The following is an 18612-nucleotide window of genomic DNA, read 5'->3' as shown; positions in this document are numbered from 1 at the left end:
CTCACTACTAAATATTCCACAGTCGACTGTCAGTGCTATTATAATAAAGTGGAAGCGATTGGGAACGACAGCGACTCAGCCATGAAGTGTTACCACGTAAAATGACAGAGCGGGTCAGCGGACGCTGAGGAACATAGTGCACAGAGGTCACCAACTTTCTGCAGAGTCCATCACTACAGACCTCCAAACTTCATGTGGCCTTCAGATGAGCTGAAGAACAGTGTGTAGATCTTCATGGAACGGGTTCCCGTGGCCGAGCAGCTGCATCCGAGCCTTATATCACCGAGCGCGATGCAAAGCGTCGGATGCAGTGGTGTAAAGCACGCCGCCACTGGACTCTAGAGCAGTGCAGACGTGTTCTCTGGAGTGACGAATCACGCTTCTCGTCTGGCGATCTGATGGACGAGTGTGAGTTTGGCGGTTGCCAGGAGAACGGTACTCGTCTGACTGTATTGTGCCGAGTGTAAAGTGTGGTGGAGGGGGGATTATGGAGTGAGGTCGTTTTTCAGGAGTCGGGCTCGGCCCCTTAGTTCCAGTGAAAGGAACTCTTAATGCTTCAGCGTACCAAGAGATTTTGGTCAATTTCATGCTCCCGACTTTGTGGGAACAGTTTGGGGATGGCCCCTTCCTGTTCCAACATGACTGCGCACCAGTGCACAAAGCACAAGGTCCATAAAGACGTGGATGAGCCAGTTTGGTGTGGAAGAACTTGACTGGCCTGACCTCAACCTGATAGAACACCTTTGGGATGAATTAGAGCGGAGACTGTGAGCCAGGCCTTCTGGTCCAACATCAGTGTCTGACCTCACTAATGCGCTTCTGCAAGAACGGTCAAAAATTCCCATAAACACACTCCTAAACCTTGTGGAAAGCCTTCCCAGAAGAGTTGAAGCTGTTATAGCTGCAAAGGGTGGCGACATCATATTAAACCCTATAGATTAAGAATGGGAGTCACTCAAGTTCATATGTGTGTGAAGGCAGACGAGCGAATATATACAGTATATATGGTCGTATAATGTGGTCGTTTAATGTGGTCGTACATAATGGGGTTTGTAACTAAAGTAAAATCAGGTAAAAAAGAGGAAACCTGAGGTTAAGACAGAGTACACACACACACACACACACACACACACACACACACACACACACACACACACACACACACACACACACACACACACACACACACACACACACGTTTCGAGTTAAAAGTGGTCGGTTCGAGTCCTCTCTCCAGGATTGATCCCGGGTCAGCCGACCCCTCTACCGAGCCACACAGTGGGTTATTCTCCGTCTCCCAACACACACACTCGTACACACTACCTGACTCCATACAGCAGGGAGTCATCCCAGTCCTGTCAATCACAATGCTCCGAAAAGCCTGTACCCTCTCCGTCTCCCTTTCACACACACACACACACACACACACACACACCATCATCTGTACACACACGGGGCACAGAGAGACGAGGGTAAACGCTTGTGACAGGGGGCATTAGGGTTGGGTTGAGCCATCTATCATACAGCCAGGACAGAGTAACATAAGAACCGAGTATTCCTTCCCACACACACACACACACACACACACACACACACACACACACACACACACACTCTAATAAATCAATAAGAGTAAGCATACACTACACGGCCAAAAGTATGTGCACCCCTGGCCAAGAGCTAGTTAAAAACCCAATACTGTTAGCCATACATCTGTGGGAATTTGTGCCCACCTGGTCAAAATTGCATTTGTAAGGTCCGACACTGATGTTTGGTGAGAAAGCCTGCAATCAAGGTTCCAATTCATCCTTAAGATGTTCAATAATGTTAAGGTCAGGGCTCTGTCCAAGCCACTGGGGTTCAACCTGTTAGCAAGGGGTGTTCATTAAAAGGGGTGCACACATACTTTTGGCAAGGAGAACTGAAAAAAATAATAATAAACAAAGATTTAATTCTTGAAACGTCCATCCGGTCACAGAAGAGTTGCAGAAAGCATTTTACGTCATATCCGTTTCCCCAGACCCCGATCAAGGAGGGCCGTACCTAACACACGTCCCCTCCGACACGCGTGTAGTAGCCAACCGCTTCTTTTCCCCTGCACAAGTAGGGTTCACACGGGGATCGGTACTGCGCACTGATCGTCGTTATTTACCATCTCTGTGCGGCACCACGAGCCGCCAGCAGAGGCCGCAATTACAGCAGCATTGAGGAATCCTTTCGGCCCGCCTACCCTCAGACACAGCCAATCATGTCAGTGTAGGTGTTCAACCAGCCGATGTTCAAACTCGAGATATAGAGATTTATTTATTGATTTATTTACTGGTTACACAAGATTTATCAGCTCAGGTCTTTAATGTCGAACACAGTCATGGACGATTTTGTATCTCCAATTCACCTCTTTGGACTGTGGGAGGAGACCGGAGCGTCCGGAGGAAACCCACAGAGACACGGGGAGAACATGCAAACTCCACACAGTCCTACACGTCTCTCACAAGAACTTACTCGAAGAATTCTGGCTCAAACTGCCTAATTTATTTATTTGGATTTTAACAATGTTTCACACGTGTGTCCTTTTATGGCAGCGAGCATCCAAACCTCCAACAGGTTTAAACAGACCCCAAAATAACAGAATCATCGCAGGCCGCTAAGACGTACAATGCCAATTACACAGTGATGCTCGTGTGTATACGGAGGCATAACTGTACTGTGCACAGGCGCCCAGGTGGCACAGCCGGATATTCCACTAGCACACCAGCGCCGAGATTCTGAACTCCTCGGGTTCGAAACTCGGCGTTGCCACCGATCGCCATCTAGCGGGCATAATTGGCAGTGCCTGCGGCAGACACATTTCTGCTAGGGCGGGATGACCTACGGAGAGCCACACCCTGACCTTCAGTATCCCTGGACTCTGTGCAGGCGCCATCAATCAGCCAGCAGAGGTCGTAACTGCATCAGTTATGGAAGCATTTAGCAGACGCTTTTATTTTAGTATATTGTCTAATAGGGCTGCAACGATTAGTCGACGTAATCGATAACGTTGACTAAAAAAATGTGTCGACGTGGAATTTCATTGTCGACTAGTCGTTATTGATGCGATGCACTAAAGGGACTGCAGGGGGCGCAGCATCGCTTCCATGGCGCAGCGGGGAGTTTATGAAGACAGAGAGGCGAAGATAAAGAGACCGAAACTTTCTAAAGTATTTCAGCCAAAATAACCCAAAAGAAACGAGCTGGACGCAGACACTACAGAAGATGTTCATGCACCCCTCAGATGGATGAGATCTTCACAGACAGCATTCACATGTTTCTCAACCACGTTATAAATGTTTCTGACTTCCAGAGTGATAACTTCTGAAACATAACAGTTTCTAATGCTGTCCAAAGCTTTCTTATTTAACTGAATTTTTTTTATTGTGATTGTGTATTAATGTTTCAAATATATTTAATTAAACTATCAAGCTTAAGTTTCATATTCATGTTTCATGGGTCATTATTTTAATTTGATATTGGAACTTAAATAACATAACAGGGTTTTAAGTTAAGGCAGAGATGGAGGGTATGACATAAATAGTCGCGGACTAGTCGACGAATCGAAAAAATAATCGTCAGATTAGTCGACTACTAAAATAATCGTTAGTTGCAGCCCTATTGTCTAAGCCAGTGTTTCCCAACCTTTTTGACCCGTGGCACATATTTCACATTAGAAAAATCACAAGGCACACCAGCAAACAAAAATGTCACAAAAAGTATTGTTGTACTGCCCTCTAGTGGAAGAGAATGTAACTGTTCTGCCCGTCACTACACGCCGCTCGCTTAGAGTACCAAATTGGATAATCTTCCACGGCACACCTGATGATTTCTCACGGCACAGTGGTTGGGAAACACTGGTCTAAGCATTTGAGAATTAAGGGCCTTGCTCAAGGGCCCAACAGTGGCAACCTGGCAGTCATGGTGCTTGAACCAGTGATCTTTCGATTACTAGACCAGTAACTTAACCGCAAGGCTATAAGGCGAGATAGGCATTATGTTTCTGTCTGCTTATTTTATCTAGTCTTTATAATCTAAGCTATTTAATAATTCAATTTTAATTTTTATGGCTGCGAGGTTGATTAAGACTGTTCTTGTGTAAGGATTTCTTTTATGGTTCCAGGCACGTGTACTTGTCTCTTCTTGGTGTATTTGGGGCGCTCTATAGGTATCAAACTGCCTAATTAAAACAGAACTGGTGCAGCACAGAGTCCGAAATGTACAATCCAGTTCATGCAGTCAGATAATAGACAATAATGGAAATGACTTTGTTTAAGCTTTTTAAGCTTTGTTTCAATTTGTGACTAAGACAGACTCAGTCGAGCAGATCAGTAGGACTGTAGGATTGTAGGACTGTAGGATTGTAGGACTGTAGGATTGTAGGACTGTAGGATTGTAGGACTGTAGGACTGTAGGATTGTAGGACTGTAGGATTGTAGGACTGTAGGACTGTAGGATTGTAGGACTGTAGGATTGTAGGACTGTAGGACTGTAGGACTGTAGGACTGTAGGATTGTAGGACTGTAGGACTGTAGGATTGTAGGACTGTAGGACTGTAGGATTGTAGGACTTTAGGATTGTAGGAATGTAGGACTGTAGGACTGTAGGATTGTAGGATTGTAGGACTGTAGGATTGTAGGACTGTAGGACTGTAGGATTGTAGGACTGTAGGATTGTAGGATTGTAGGACTGTAGGACTGTAGGACTGTAGGATTGTAGGATTGTAGGACTGTAGGATTGTAGGACTGTAGGACTGTAGGATTGTAGGACTTTAGGATTGTAGGAATGTAGGACTGTAGGATTGTAGGACTGTAGGACTGTAGGAATGTAGGACTGTAGGATTGTAGGACTGTAGGACTGTAGGATTGTAGGACTGTAGGATTGTAGGACTGTAGGATTGTAGGACTGTAGGACTAGGACTGTAGGATTGTAGGACTGTAGGATTGTAGGACTGTAGGATTGTAGGATTGTAGGACTGTAGGATTGTAGGACTGTAGGATTGTAGGACTGTAGGCTTTTTCTCCGTCTCTCCCTCTCTGTGCCTCACGGTGTTCGGCGGGAGCTCCTCAGATTTATTTGATGGTGTTTTAATTTGCTCTCTGATTTGATCTGGTTGGGCAAAGTGGCGCATTTAGGAAGGTCTACTGTATTTTACAGCGGCCAGCGGAGGCTTAAAAAAGACAAATGGACGCGAGCGACGAACGGAAAGACGGGATGGAGAGATGCACGCTTCTCCATCGATCCCCATCCTTTCTGCTCGCGTCTTATCTGCAGGTCTGACTGAGACGGCCTAGTTTAAACGATTCCGACCTTGTCCGACATAAATAGTCAGAAAAGTACAAAGCGCAGATAGCCTTTCCTCCCTCTCCCTCTCTCAGGAAGGGAAATACATTGAGATAAGGTGGAGTATTGTGATAATACTGGACTTAGTAGATCAGCTACCGTGTCACTCTGCACACTGACTACTCTGCTAGTCTGAGACAGTGTGTGTGTGTGTGTGTGTAATAAGAATTACACTTAAAAGACGAGGATCTATTCATTAGGTCTCTTCTCCTGAGCGCTCACCAGCCAATAGAGACGAGCCCCGGGTCTATTCCCTGTCCGAAGAAGACGTAAACGTCGCACGGGAGTAAGAAAGAAGAGAAGGGCCGCCTTTAATATTCATTCTTTTCTCTTTTCCGCGTGTCACCGGAGCTGCGGAGAGGGTGCGGATCTCTTCACGCGCAGTCAGCTCCTTCTTTAATCATTTTACGCCCATGTGAGGCTTTCAAAAGGCGGCCCGATAACGAGGCGGCTTGAACGCGAGGACTCAATTGTGAACTGAACGGGGGCTGGGTGCGTATAAACCAGGGTTTTTCAAACTTGTTTTCAAGCGACACACATTTTGCCCCATTATTTTTTAACACCACCCAGAGAAAACATCAACACACATCAAATTCATCAAAACGAAAGACAAAGCGAAATTTCATACATGAAAATGGTGGTAATCTGGTCTCACTGTGGTTTACAAGGTGTAACGTAAAGACTCCACAACTGTACTGTGCAGGATATTCCGCTAGCACACCAGCGCCGAGATTCTGAACTCCTCGGTTCGAAACTCGGCGTTGCCGCCGGCGCCATCTAGCGGGCGTAATTGGCGGTGCCTGCAGCAGACACGGTTCTGCTAGGGCGGGATGACCGGACTAAGTGGGTGGGGTCTTCAAATGCTGTGTAGCAGGCAGCATGGGTGAAAATGGGTTCCACTAAGGGCATCGCACGGGTCGTGAGCAGCAATATACCCACCTCGACTGCAATCAGGGCTCCCCCAGCAGCAGAAGACAAATCAGCCATAACATTAAAACCAGCTCCTTGTTTCTACACTCGCTGCCAATTTTATCAGCTCCACTTACCACATAGGAGCACTTTGTAGTTCTACAATTACTGACTGTAGTCCATCTGTTTCTCTACATACTTTTTTTTAGTCTGCTTTCACCCTGTTCTTCAATGGTCAGGACCCCCACAGGACCACCACAGAGCAGGTATTATTTAGGTGGTGGATCATTCTCATTCTCTGCTGTGTCTTAATTACCAGCACAACACACACTAACACACCACCACCATGTCAGTGTCACTGCAGAGCTGAGAATGATCCACCACCTAAATAATACCTGCTCCGTGGTGGTCCTGGGAGAGTCCTGACCATTGAGGAACAGCATGAAAAGGGGGCCAACAAAGCGTACAGGCTGCCGACGAGTTCGAAATGTCAGCTCTAGTATTACCCGATTACAATACTGTTTAAAATACTGCACGGCCACTGATCTGTGAGCAGATTTCCAAAAGCTGGACAAACTCGGACACAGAACAAGATCTTTTTCTCCAGTGCAGCACAATCCAGAGCTACTTTCAGTACAAGTACTTGTACGTATCCTGAGCTGCTGGTTTATAAGTGATAAGTAAATAAACCCCAACCACAAAAACACCCGCACCGCTCATTAATGCCGTTTCAGATGGATGCCGTGCTCGTCCGGGTAAACGCAGCCTCGACAAGCTCGATTTGGACCTGCTGGACGTAGGAAACAAACGACCTGCTCTCTAGCTTTCACTGGCCTGTTGATTCCTGCTCCGGATCTCTCTGCATACAGCGGATCTTTATCACCTTGTGTGATCGCTGTAATTTCAGTGTACAGATGCAATCGGTCCGTCTCTCCCTGCGTCCCCGCTTCCCTCCGGAGCCAATAACAATACGCTTCAGCACAAGAGATAAACAACAAACGAGCGCCTGCAGACCGAACCCCACACGTAGCTCCTGGCTTACTCTTACTCGTTCAGTCGCTCAGATCCGGACCATTCATATTTATAATATCGTTATTTATTTATTAGGGTTTTAACCTCATGTTTTACACTTTGGTTACATTTATGACAGGACAGGTAGTTACTGGTTACAGAAGATTCATCAGTTCACCAAGTCACCTCACTTGCACGTCTTTGAACTGTAGGAGGAAACCGGAGCTCCTGGAGGAAACCCTCACAGACACGGGGAGAACATGCAAACTCCACATAGAACGGTCCCATACGGCTCCACTTAGGAATCAAACCCAGGACCTTCTTGCTGTGAGGCGACAGTGCTACCCACCGAGCCACCGTCCCTGGAACATTTATAAAGCACTCAGCATCTGATCCTCCACAGCAGCAACAATCTGAGGTCACTTTCCATCATGTAGCTTTCCATTTTTTTTTCTTCCCCCAATTTTTATCTCCTAATCTAGTCGTGTCCAACTCCCCTGATTGCGTCCTCTATACTGGCACGTACCCCCCTCCGGCACGTACAGTCAGTACAGACTGCATTTTTCACCTGCGCGAGTCGAGTTCATACACCGACGGGCACCGTGTACGGAGGGCCACACCCCCATCAGCATTATTCCTCAGCCCTGTGCAGGCGCCATCAGTCAGCCAGCAGGGGCCGCAGTTGCACCAGTTATGAGGACCTATGATCCGACTTTTTACCCCTAACCCTATAAACAACAGCCAATCGTTGTTCATGCAGCCGCCCAGCCCAGTCGGAAGGCAGAGCTGAGATTCGATACGATGTATTCAAAACCCCAACTCTGGTGTACATGTTTGTTTGTTTATTAGGATTGTAACGTCATGTTTAACACTTTGGTTACATTCATGACAGGAACGGTAGTTACTCATTACACAAGATTCATCAGTTCACAAGTTTAATATCAAACACAGTCATGGACAATTCAGTGTCTCCAATTCACCTCACTTGCACGTCTTTGGACTGTGGGAGGAAACCGGAGCACCCGGAGGAAACCCACGCAGACACGGGGAGAACATGCAAACTCCACACAGAAAGGACCCGGACCGCCCCGCCTGGGGACCTTCTTGCTGTGAGGCGACAGTGCTACCCACCGACCCACCGTGCCGCCCTGAAGTGGACATGTAATCAACCTTCATCTTTGGCTAGTTGGTCCAGCGAAACGTCAAGACGCCCGACTTAAAATCCCTCTCCTCCACATAGTCCTCATGTACAAGGAGTTTGTTACAAACCCTAGCATCGTGGCCAGTCGAAGGATTTTCACATTTCAGCGCAGTATCCAACAACAAAGAACTGCTCGCCATTGCAAATCTATAACATTTACTGCTGCATCCAGGGGCAATGCAAAAGTGACCCCACCTTGGACTGTACAGTTAATGTTAACTAATGCGAACTAATCTCATGGGGTTATAAGCTTACGCTAGGACAAGACAGCTGCACTTGTCTGAAAAAGCTTATTAGTTTTAATCTAGTTTCACTGCCGGTTAAACCTGTAAGGATTTTAAGAGTGTAAATCCATCTTCATTCATGTCCACTTTAAAAAGCGAATCTAAACACCTGGGGCAGAATTAAAAGACCTTTTAATATCCACATCAGACTGCACCACAAATATGTATACAGATAAAGAGGCTTGCAATAAAAAATCAAAGGTAGCCTCTTATAAACAGCACTTAAAAGATCTGGGTACGAAAATATGAGCTTGCCGCTCAGGTGGCGCAGCGGTAAAAACACACGCTGGAACCCAGAGCTGGATCTCGGATACATCGTATCGAATCTCAGCTCTACCTGCCGGCCGAGGCTGAGCGGCCACATGAACAACGATTGGCCTGTTGTTCAGATATGGGCAGGACTAAGCCGGATGGGGTCTCTCTCTCATGACTGGTGCAATTACGACCTCTGGCGCCTGCACAGAGATGAGAAAAGAGTGCTCTCAGGGTGTGTCTCTCCGTACACAACGCTGAGCTGCACTGCACTCGTCAAAGTGTAGGTGATAAGATGCATACGGCTGCTGCACACGTGTCGGAGGGGGGCGTGGGTTAGCTTCGTTCTCCTCAATCAGAGCGGGGATCGGCATTGGTGGAGAGGAAGCGTGACGCAAAAAGGGGAGAAAATGCATAAAACAAAATATATATTTTTTAAAAGTATAAACAATTTTATTAAAACTTTATTTTAAATTAATAAACTTTATTTTATTTAAAAAGAATAACTAGTACAAAATAATTTTATTGAAAATGAATAAACTTTTTCTTTTATATAATTTAGGTTTTTTATATAATTATATAATATATATTAGACTTTATTAAAAAAGATTGAACAATTTTATTTAAACTGAATATACTTTATTTTATTTAAACTGAATAACTACTAAAAAATAATTTCAATTAAAATGAAAAAACTTTCTTTTAAATAAATAAACTTTTTATTGAAAAAGAATAAACAATTTTATTTAAACTTTATTTTATTTACATTAATAAACTTTATTTTATTTAAAATAAATAACTACTAAAACTAATTTTATTGAAATTGAATAAACTTTCTTTTAAATAAACTTTTTTCTTTATAAAAGTATACACAATTTTATTTAAACTTTATTTTATTTAAATTAATAAACTCTATTTGTACTGAACTTTAATTATTTTAACACTACAGTCAGTACAGGACGTGCTGACACTGAGCAGCACATTAGTAGTTAAACAGCTCCAGCCTGTGGCTGTGTTCCAAACTGCAGCAGATTTACGGCCGAGACTCTTTTATATATAAAACTGAAGTTTAAACACTTAAAATTTATCTACACGAGTACCGAGACGGGTTCGTGTCCTTCACACATGCCAACATCACATGGCCGTGTACTGGGAAGAACAAGATCCCCTTTATACACAGCTTATCAATCAGATGATTATCCACTATCCAAGTGACTCTCTGATAAATGATTCCTCATCACAGATCGATTACAGGGTAACGGACAACACCCTCGTCCTGTTTGGGATTAGTGTACCAAGATATTGCTTGTAATCAGAAATCAGCAATAAGTCAATGATGTTAATCCTATTTTTGTCTTTCTTTCGGCTGCTCCTGTATTTAAGTGTCACACATCGGATTGTTCTGGTCTGCGTACCTGATCTGCAACCCTCCTTATTTCTATCTGGGCTCGGGACCAGCACCGAGAGCAAACCGACAAGCAAATATTAAACTTTTAACAGAAGAAGTTAATAAAGTGTTTTGCTCCCGACTAGGGATGCATCAATACCATTTTTTCCCAACCGAGTACGAGTACAAGTACATGTATTTTAGTACTCGCCGATACCGATACCGATACCTATTTAGAATGATGCAATCTGGAGCATTATGGAATAGTGTAAGTTTTTAGTGTAAAATAGTGCAGTGGAACAGTTGCTTGGGTTGCCATCACTAATTGTAAAAAAAAAAAAAAAACACCGCACAGACATCATTGAGAAAGCTTCTGACAAGCTAACGTTAACGTTCATTAATAAACGCACGTGATTAACGTTGTGCACATCATACATGCGATGCGATTCTGCTGATTGAAATATTTACTTTAAAAGGATAATACAGTCCGATCCCATCTGAGCCGATTCTATCAGCACATACATTCGTGGTTCACCTCGGTAAATCGTAAACGACTCTGAGTCGACTCCCGCTCTGTGGTAATAACCAGTATAATTAAGCCTGAGCTTTATAATGTAAGCGAGTCACACTAAATGTTCTGTAGTAGTTGGTGTTTATTTACAACCGCATCATTTATTATAACAGTAAACACGGAGAGATGACTGAGAAAAGAAGCTTAAAATGAGTCGACTCCTGAATCACTTGTATCGACACTGTGAACAGAGTATTGAACACAAACACGTCCTATAACGGCGGTCGCTGCTTTTGTAACCGGTTATCTTCACTGTTAGCTCTATTTTGAAGGGTTTTTTTTTTCAGACGGAACTAAATAACATTAAACGTGCGTGTGAATTGCTTTAGTTTTAGAAGTACGTGTGAGCGTGGTCAGTGAGAATAATTCAATCTGTCTCCCGTGGGTGAAAAATTAATTGCTTTAGTTTTAGAAGTAAAAAAATCTCGCAGTCACGCCCCCCGGTCAGGCACTCGCGCCCCACAGGTTGAAAATCCCTGCGTTAACGCAGCAACGTGCACTAGGTACACGGTATCGGATGTTTAGTATCGGAGCCTCGTTTGCGAGTACGAGTTAATGAGCGCGGTATCGGGCTAATACCCGATACTAGTATCCGTACTCATGCATCTCTACTACAGAGTCTGATTGGATTTTCATGACCTTGTTACCTGCTCGCTCTCCCTTCCAGTTATGCTGTAATAATTAGAGCCGCCGGAGGCTAAAGCTACTCTCTGTAAAACTGATACTTTACTTAATTCACGTTTTACATTTCTAACTTAATTTTCTGTCGTTTTACCCCGAGGTGGTTCTGATGGAAACCTGTTTACCCGCCCCAGGTTAAGGAATGAAGTCGAGACTGCCGTGCCAACGATGCTGCTCCTGCCGGATGTGACGGGAACCTGGCGTGTTTGCGCCAAGAACGTCAAGAACTCACTACAGACTTTATCACAGACTGGACTGAATAATAACTCCAATTATTTTTGTTAGTTATAACTTTTAGTTCATTTAAATGTGTGTGTGTATGAAATTATTCTCCAGGCCACCCAAGAAGGACGGAGGTCCCTGCTGAGTCTGGTTCCTCTCAAGGTTTCTTCCTGTAATTTTAAGGGAGTTTGTCCTTGCCACTGTCGCCCTCGGCTTGCTCAACAGGGGCTTTTGTATCTGTTGGTCCTGGATTCTGTAAAGTTGCTTTGAGACAATGTCTATTGTAAAAAGCGCTATATAAATAAACTGACTCGATTTTAAATCCCTGCACATGTGGATCTCTGGTGGTAAACTGGAGGTAATTTGCGGGGTAAATATGCACATTTGGAGGGTAGTATTACTCCGCCTCAGACCTGAAGTGCACTTGTGTTCCTAATACTTCTACCACAGCGGGTTTAAGCAATGCCTGTGGTTAAAACTGAGAAATAACAGTGTTTCAAAAACAAGGTAGAAGTGTGTGTGTGTGTGTGTGTGTGTGTGATGGGGACACAGGGCAGAAGAGAGAAAGTCTTTCTTTTGGCAAAGTGGCACCCAGCTGAGTTCTGGCTCCAGGCCCAGTTAGGCCCCCTGCCCTGGCTAAAGTCTCACAAACACACAGCTCGCTACCACCTAGGCCGTCTGCCATCCGGGCCGGACCCACTAGCTATCACACCTCCCACGCACCCAACCACACACACACACACACACACACACACACGAGTTCACTTCCTGGCCGACTCAGAAAAACCCCGATCATGTCGGCCTCTCCACCACCCGCTGGCAGCAGTGTGTGTGTGTGTGTGTGTGTGTGTGTGTGTGTGTGTGTGTGTGTGTGTGTGTGTGTGCGCGCAGACTGTGAAGAAGTGTATGAACGTATAGGATGCCAGGCGCTTAGACAGGAAGCGCAGGAGGATGGCGACAGGTGAGACGGACTCAAAGGAAAAAGAGGAAAGGGCTGGAAAAAAGAGAGAGGGAGCCAGCTTCCGTATTTTCACTCAGCGGAAGCACACGCGCACACACACGCACACACACACACACACACACACACACACACACACACCTCATAATCACAGTTACCCCTTGTACCACAATGTCCAGTCCAATAAACTAACCTTACATATACACCGATCAGCCATAACATTAAAACCACCTCCTTGTTTCTACACTCACTGTCCATTTTTATCAGCTCCACTTACCATATAGAAGCACTTTGTAGTTATACAATTACTGACTGTAGTCCATCTGTTTCTCTACACACCTTTATAACCTTTTCACCCTGTTCTTCAATGGTCAGAACTCTCCCAGGACCACCACAGAGCAGGTATTATTTAGGTGGTGGATGATTCTCAGCACTGCGGTGACACTGACATGGTGGTGGTGTGTTAGTGTGTGTTGTGCTGGTATGTTTCTTTGTTTATTAGGATTTTAACGTCGTGTTTTACACTCTTTTGGTTACATTCATGACAGGAACGGTTGTTACTCATCAGTTCACAAGGTTATATCGAACACAGTGATGGACAATTTTGTATCTCCAGTTCACCCCACTTGCACGTCTTCGGACTGTGGGAGGAAACCGGAGCACCCGGAGGAAACCCACGCTGGCACGGGGAGAACATGCGAACTCCACACGGAAAGGACCCGGACGGCCCCGCCTGGGGATCGGACCCAAAAGACAGGATGCCAAGAGTCAGGATAGACTTGACAGGACTAAATAACGATAATCACACGTTTTTCTGTAAAGTACACACTGACTGCGGGTGAGGAGCTGGAACGCTCGTGTGACCCTGACCAGGATGAAGCGGCTGATGGAAATGAAAAGAAGTAGCGCACGTTTGTGCAGTAACAAGGTTAGAGGTTAGAGGTTAGAGAGAGAGAGGGAGAAAGGCTACGTAATGCTTAAACTACACTCTGTATGTACAGTATGTATACAGCAATTAAGATACGGCAATTACTGAAGGGGGAAGAGCACATGACTGACCCTTGGTGGCAGTGAGATACAGAGGTGCCCAGGTAGGTGGTAGGCAGCGAGACAGCTCAACAGGTTTTCAGACAGACCCAAAGACTGATCACGTAAACAAAAGTGGACTCGCTCATGTTTTGAGCATCGCCCGAGATTCATCACAACACCGCAAACCTCCAAAAAAAATATGTATATCAACTGTCTTCTAATGGCGTATGTAGTGTGAGGTACCTTGGTGCAGTGGGGCCAGTGGAGGGAGGTGATCTGGGATGTAGTCCCTCTTGTCTCCACGCAGGACGTTCCGGGCATCTGCTTCGAAGGTGGAGGTGGGGAACTGCAGCGCGCTGCTCTTGCCGATAGGGAACTGCGGAGCGGGATGGAAGAAGCTCACCGGCTCCAGATTGTTGACGTAGTCTTCCAGTTCCGAGACGCTCACCCCCATCAGCCCGAACGCCTGCTCCAGGTCGCTCAGCCCGGGGTCCGTCCGTCCATCTGGGGAGAGAACGATGAGATGTTTTCATAGTGCAACCGAGAAGTATAAAAACACCGAAGACTAAAGTTTATTTATTCACATTTATCACAAGATGCATCAGTTCAAGAACAGTCATGAACAATTTTGTATCTCCAATTTATTTTACTTGCATGTTTTTGGACTGTGGGAAGAAACCGGAGCTCCCAGAGGAAACCCACAGACACAGAAAGGACCTGGACCGCTCTACTTGAGATTAGAATCCAGGACCATCTTGCAAACATGCTCCAAAATCTGCTCGATGAGAGAAATAAAGCCTGTTGCTAGTGTAAAAGCCCCCCATTTGCCTCGTCCATTACTGAGAACTGAGCAGATAAACGGGTTTATCATGAATTACACTGAAGGGGCTGTAAATTCAAGCCTGTACTGTTCTCTTGGTGTACACCACACATGTACTGTACTTGACAACTTCTCAAGATGATGGTGAACAGCGAACAGTGCATGGTTATTTGTGGTCCATTTTTATTTTGTACACAACAAATGCTTACACGAAGAACACAACAAATATAAAGCTCTAAATGGGGTTAAGCATTCAAGCCTGTACTGTTCTCTTAGGTTAGGGCGTACATGCATTTGGGTACTTGTTGAAAGTGTGGTGAAGGTTGACAAACTATATAACCGGTCAGCTGTGTCCTTTGATAATCCATTTTGTACACAGAAAAATAAGGAGAAGGATTACAGGGTCAGATATGATCGTTTCATGGTCCGTTTTCATTTAGTACAGGGTAACAAATGTACAGAACTGAATAGGTTGATTATTTAGGCCTGTGCTGTTCTCTTGGTGTACACCTCACATGCACTTGACAGCTTCTGGAGATGATGATGAAGAGAACTGGGACCGCAGAAGTGGTTATTTGTGGTCCTGTGACGGTCAGTTTTCATTTTGTACATAGCAACAGAGCACAGTTACATATTTATAGTGCTGAAGGGGTTGAGTATTCAGCCCTGTACTGTTCTCTTGGTGTACACCACATATGCACTTGACAGCTTCTGGAGATGATGATGAAGAGAACTGGGACTGCATAAGTGGTTATTTGTGGTCCTGTGACGGTCAGTTTTCATTTTGTACATAGCAACAGAGCACAGTTACATATTTATAGCACTTAGGGGGTCAAGCATTCAGCCCTGAACTGTTTTCTTGGTGTACACCAATCATGCACTTGACAGCTTCTACAGATGATGATGATGATGATGATGAGAACTGGGACTGCATAAGTAGTTAGCTTAGATAGCAACAGAGCACAGTAACATATTTATAGTGCTGAAGGGGTTGAGTATTCAGCCCTGTACTGTTCTCTTGGTGTACACCACACATGCACTTGACAGCTTCTACAGAAGATGTTGATGAAGAGAACTGGGACTGCATAAGTTCCGGTTCTGGTACTGAGATTGTCAATTTTCATTTTGTACATGGCAACAGAGCACAGTAACATATTTATAGCACTTAGGGGGGTTGAGCATTCAGCCTTGTACTGTCCTCTTGGTGTACAGAACAGACGCGTTTGACAGCTTCTGAAGATGATGATGGGATAACTGGGCTGCATAAGTAGTTATTTGTGGTCCTGTGACAGTCAGTTTTTATTCTGTGCATAGCAACAGTGCACAGCAACCTTTACATAGCACTTAAGGGGGTTAAGCATTCAGCCTTGTACTGTTCTCTTGGTGTACAGAACAGATGCGTTTGACAACTTCTGAAGATGATGATGAGGAGAACTGGGACTATTCGGACTGTGACAGTCAGTTTTCATTTTGTAGATAGGAATGAAGCACAGCAACGTTTGTATAGTACTTAGGGGGTTGAGCATTCAGCCTTGTACTGTCCTCTTGGTGTACACCACACATGCACTTTACAGCTTATGAAGATGTTATTTGTGGTCACATGACAGTCAGTTTTCATTTTATAGATGGCAACAGAGCACAGCAACGTTTGTATAGTACGTAGGGGGTTGAGCATTCAGCCCTGTGCTGTTCTCTTGGTGTACACCACACATGCACTTGACAGCTTCTTAAGATGGTGTTGTTGAAGTTGTGGTCCTGTGACAGTCAGTTCTCATTCTGTACATGGCAACAGAGCACAGTAATGTCTGTATAGAACTTAGGGGGTCAAGCATTCAGCCCTGTGCTGTTCTCTTGGTGTACACCACACATGCACTTGACAGCTTCTCAAGATGATGATGATGACTGTATACATAGTTAGCTTCTAAGGATGATGAAGGGTGACTGGGACTGTACAAGTGGTCAGTTGCGGTCCTGTGAGGGTCCGTTTCCATTGTAAGTTATTGACAATTTTGCATAGCAACCGAGCATGGCAACAACATCATATGACGAACTGCCACTCCAGCGTATTTTGATTAGCATGTAGCATGTTAGCACTGCTGGCAGGCTACATCATGCTAAGCTAACGATGTAAACACTGAGACGTACGCGGCGTTTACGGTGGCGTGTGTGTAAATATCGCGGTTTATCGATGAACACGATCATTAGCAGAGACTTACAGAGCATGGAGTGACGGTGAGTGGAGCGCGCGAGCTGCAGCAGGAAGCGCTCGAGCAGGTCCGAGATGAGCTCACAGGCGGACAGCTGTACCGAGTCCCAGCCCAGAGCCTGGCAGAGCTGAGCCACCGACACCCGCAGCACCGAGCGCGCATACCTCTCACACATCTCCCGGCCGGACTCAAACACTCCAATCCCGACTAATCCGCCTATCGCATCTACACCAGCACAAACTCGGGCGCCTCGGACTTAGCCGGCGCCATCTTTAGTTCTCCAAGTGACCAGCACTGGGAGTGCGCATGCGCAGAAGAGCTGGCTGCCTCGCCGTCGTTTGAAGTATCGTCGTTAGGACCGGCTGTGTCCCAATCCGCGTCTGTTCCGTACGTATGGCACTGCTTGAAGCGGGTTTGCATTTTGCGTTAAAGTTTATCCACGTACTGACCAAACACGAGCCTGCTTAGCTTTGGACGCCAAGCCGCCGTAAAATTGGCAACAATAGCAAGCAAACGTATTCCAAGTTTGACTTTTTCGTCTGGCTAACTAGGTAGTGCACTAGTTATGAAGTGGATATGGTCACGTGATGCAGTTTCATGCGTTGTTGTTGATGTTAGACGCGGCTGTGTTCCAATCCACGCCCGTGCAGAACGAAGCGCACTAGTTAAAAGAGATTTACATCAAATCTCCATCAAAGTACTGACCACCGTCAAAGTAGCGACCATACTCCACCTTATCTAGCTTTATGAGTCTTCGGGGAAGCAAATTGTAGTTAGGTTAGCGTAGTTAGCAAAGTACACGCAAGTTCATTCTCGTAGTGCACTAGTAAGGGTGCACAGAGCGTGCGCATGCGTAGAAGAGAGAAGTACATCGACCCTGTTTCATATGTTAAGGTTGACCTCGATTTAACCCTCACAATATTTACATCATTTATAGGGCTCTAGTTGGGAAGTTCAAGTGTTTACGTATAACTAAGTTATACAGCAGTTATTTCATTTCAGTAAGAAGCTTCTGGGTAAAAAGACAACAGAAATGTATAGTTAAGTTTACAAAAGTTTATGTACTTATAAGGACATGTGCAGTATGTGCTGTTTGTTTTCTAAGCTTGGAACACTAGTGAGACGGTCTACTGTCAAGTTTATATCGCCGCTCAGGTGGCGCAGCAGTAAAACACGCTAGCACACCAGAGCTGGGATTTCAAATACATCGTGTCAAATATCAGCTCTGCCATCCGGCTGGATTGATGGTGTCTGCACAGGGTCGAGGGGTAATGCGTTGATCATGGTGTGGCTCTCCGTACACAAAGCTGATTCGCATAAGAACACAACTCGTGCAGGTTAAAAAAGCACACGTGTCGGAGGGGGCGTGTGGCAGTCTTGCTCTCCACAATCGGGGGGCGGGGTCAGCACCAGTAGAGAGGAAGCATAAAGCAACTGGGTAAAAATTGGATGCGCTAAAAATCGAAAGTAGAAAAAGGGAGAAAATGCATTTAAAAAGTTTATACAGTATGGACATGAGCTAAGAAGCATGATATATCAGAAGGTCTTTATTTTTTTTGTCCTTGTGAGATAGTTCTACTGATGCATGGTCAAATAAGGACAAAATCTAAAGGCACTGACTGTTTACTCTTGTTAAAGCAGCTATGACAAGGACAGACAGGCAGACAGACAGATTATTGACCCCAAAGGAAATTAAAGCATGCAACATAA

At 45.1% G+C, this 18612-nt stretch overlaps 1 protein-coding gene across 1 annotated transcript in view; it reads right to left on the bottom strand.

Moving 5' to 3' along the window:
- taf3 (TAF3 RNA polymerase II, TATA box binding protein (TBP)-associated facto) overlaps positions 1-17198 on the bottom strand; it is a 105415-nt gene extending 88217 nt beyond the window's left edge. The window contains exons 1-2 of the mRNA XM_062996776.1: positions 16912-17198; positions 14119-14379 (exon numbers count right to left, since the gene is read on the bottom strand). Of these exons, the coding sequence (XP_062852846.1) occupies positions 14119-14379; positions 16912-17077 (427 nt within the window). The 5' untranslated portion in view covers positions 17078-17198. The remainder of the gene's footprint in view (positions 1-14118; positions 14380-16911) is intronic.
- Between the last annotated feature and the right edge of the window lie 1414 nt (positions 17199-18612).

Source organism: Trichomycterus rosablanca, chromosome 1 (genome assembly GCF_030014385.1).
Source record: "Trichomycterus rosablanca isolate fTriRos1 chromosome 1, fTriRos1.hap1, whole genome shotgun sequence".
Lineage (NCBI taxonomy): Eukaryota > Metazoa > Chordata > Actinopteri > Siluriformes > Trichomycteridae > Trichomycterus > Trichomycterus rosablanca.
Note: the sequence above shows the minus strand (reverse complement) of the source record. Positions and strands in the feature narration are given on the sequence as shown.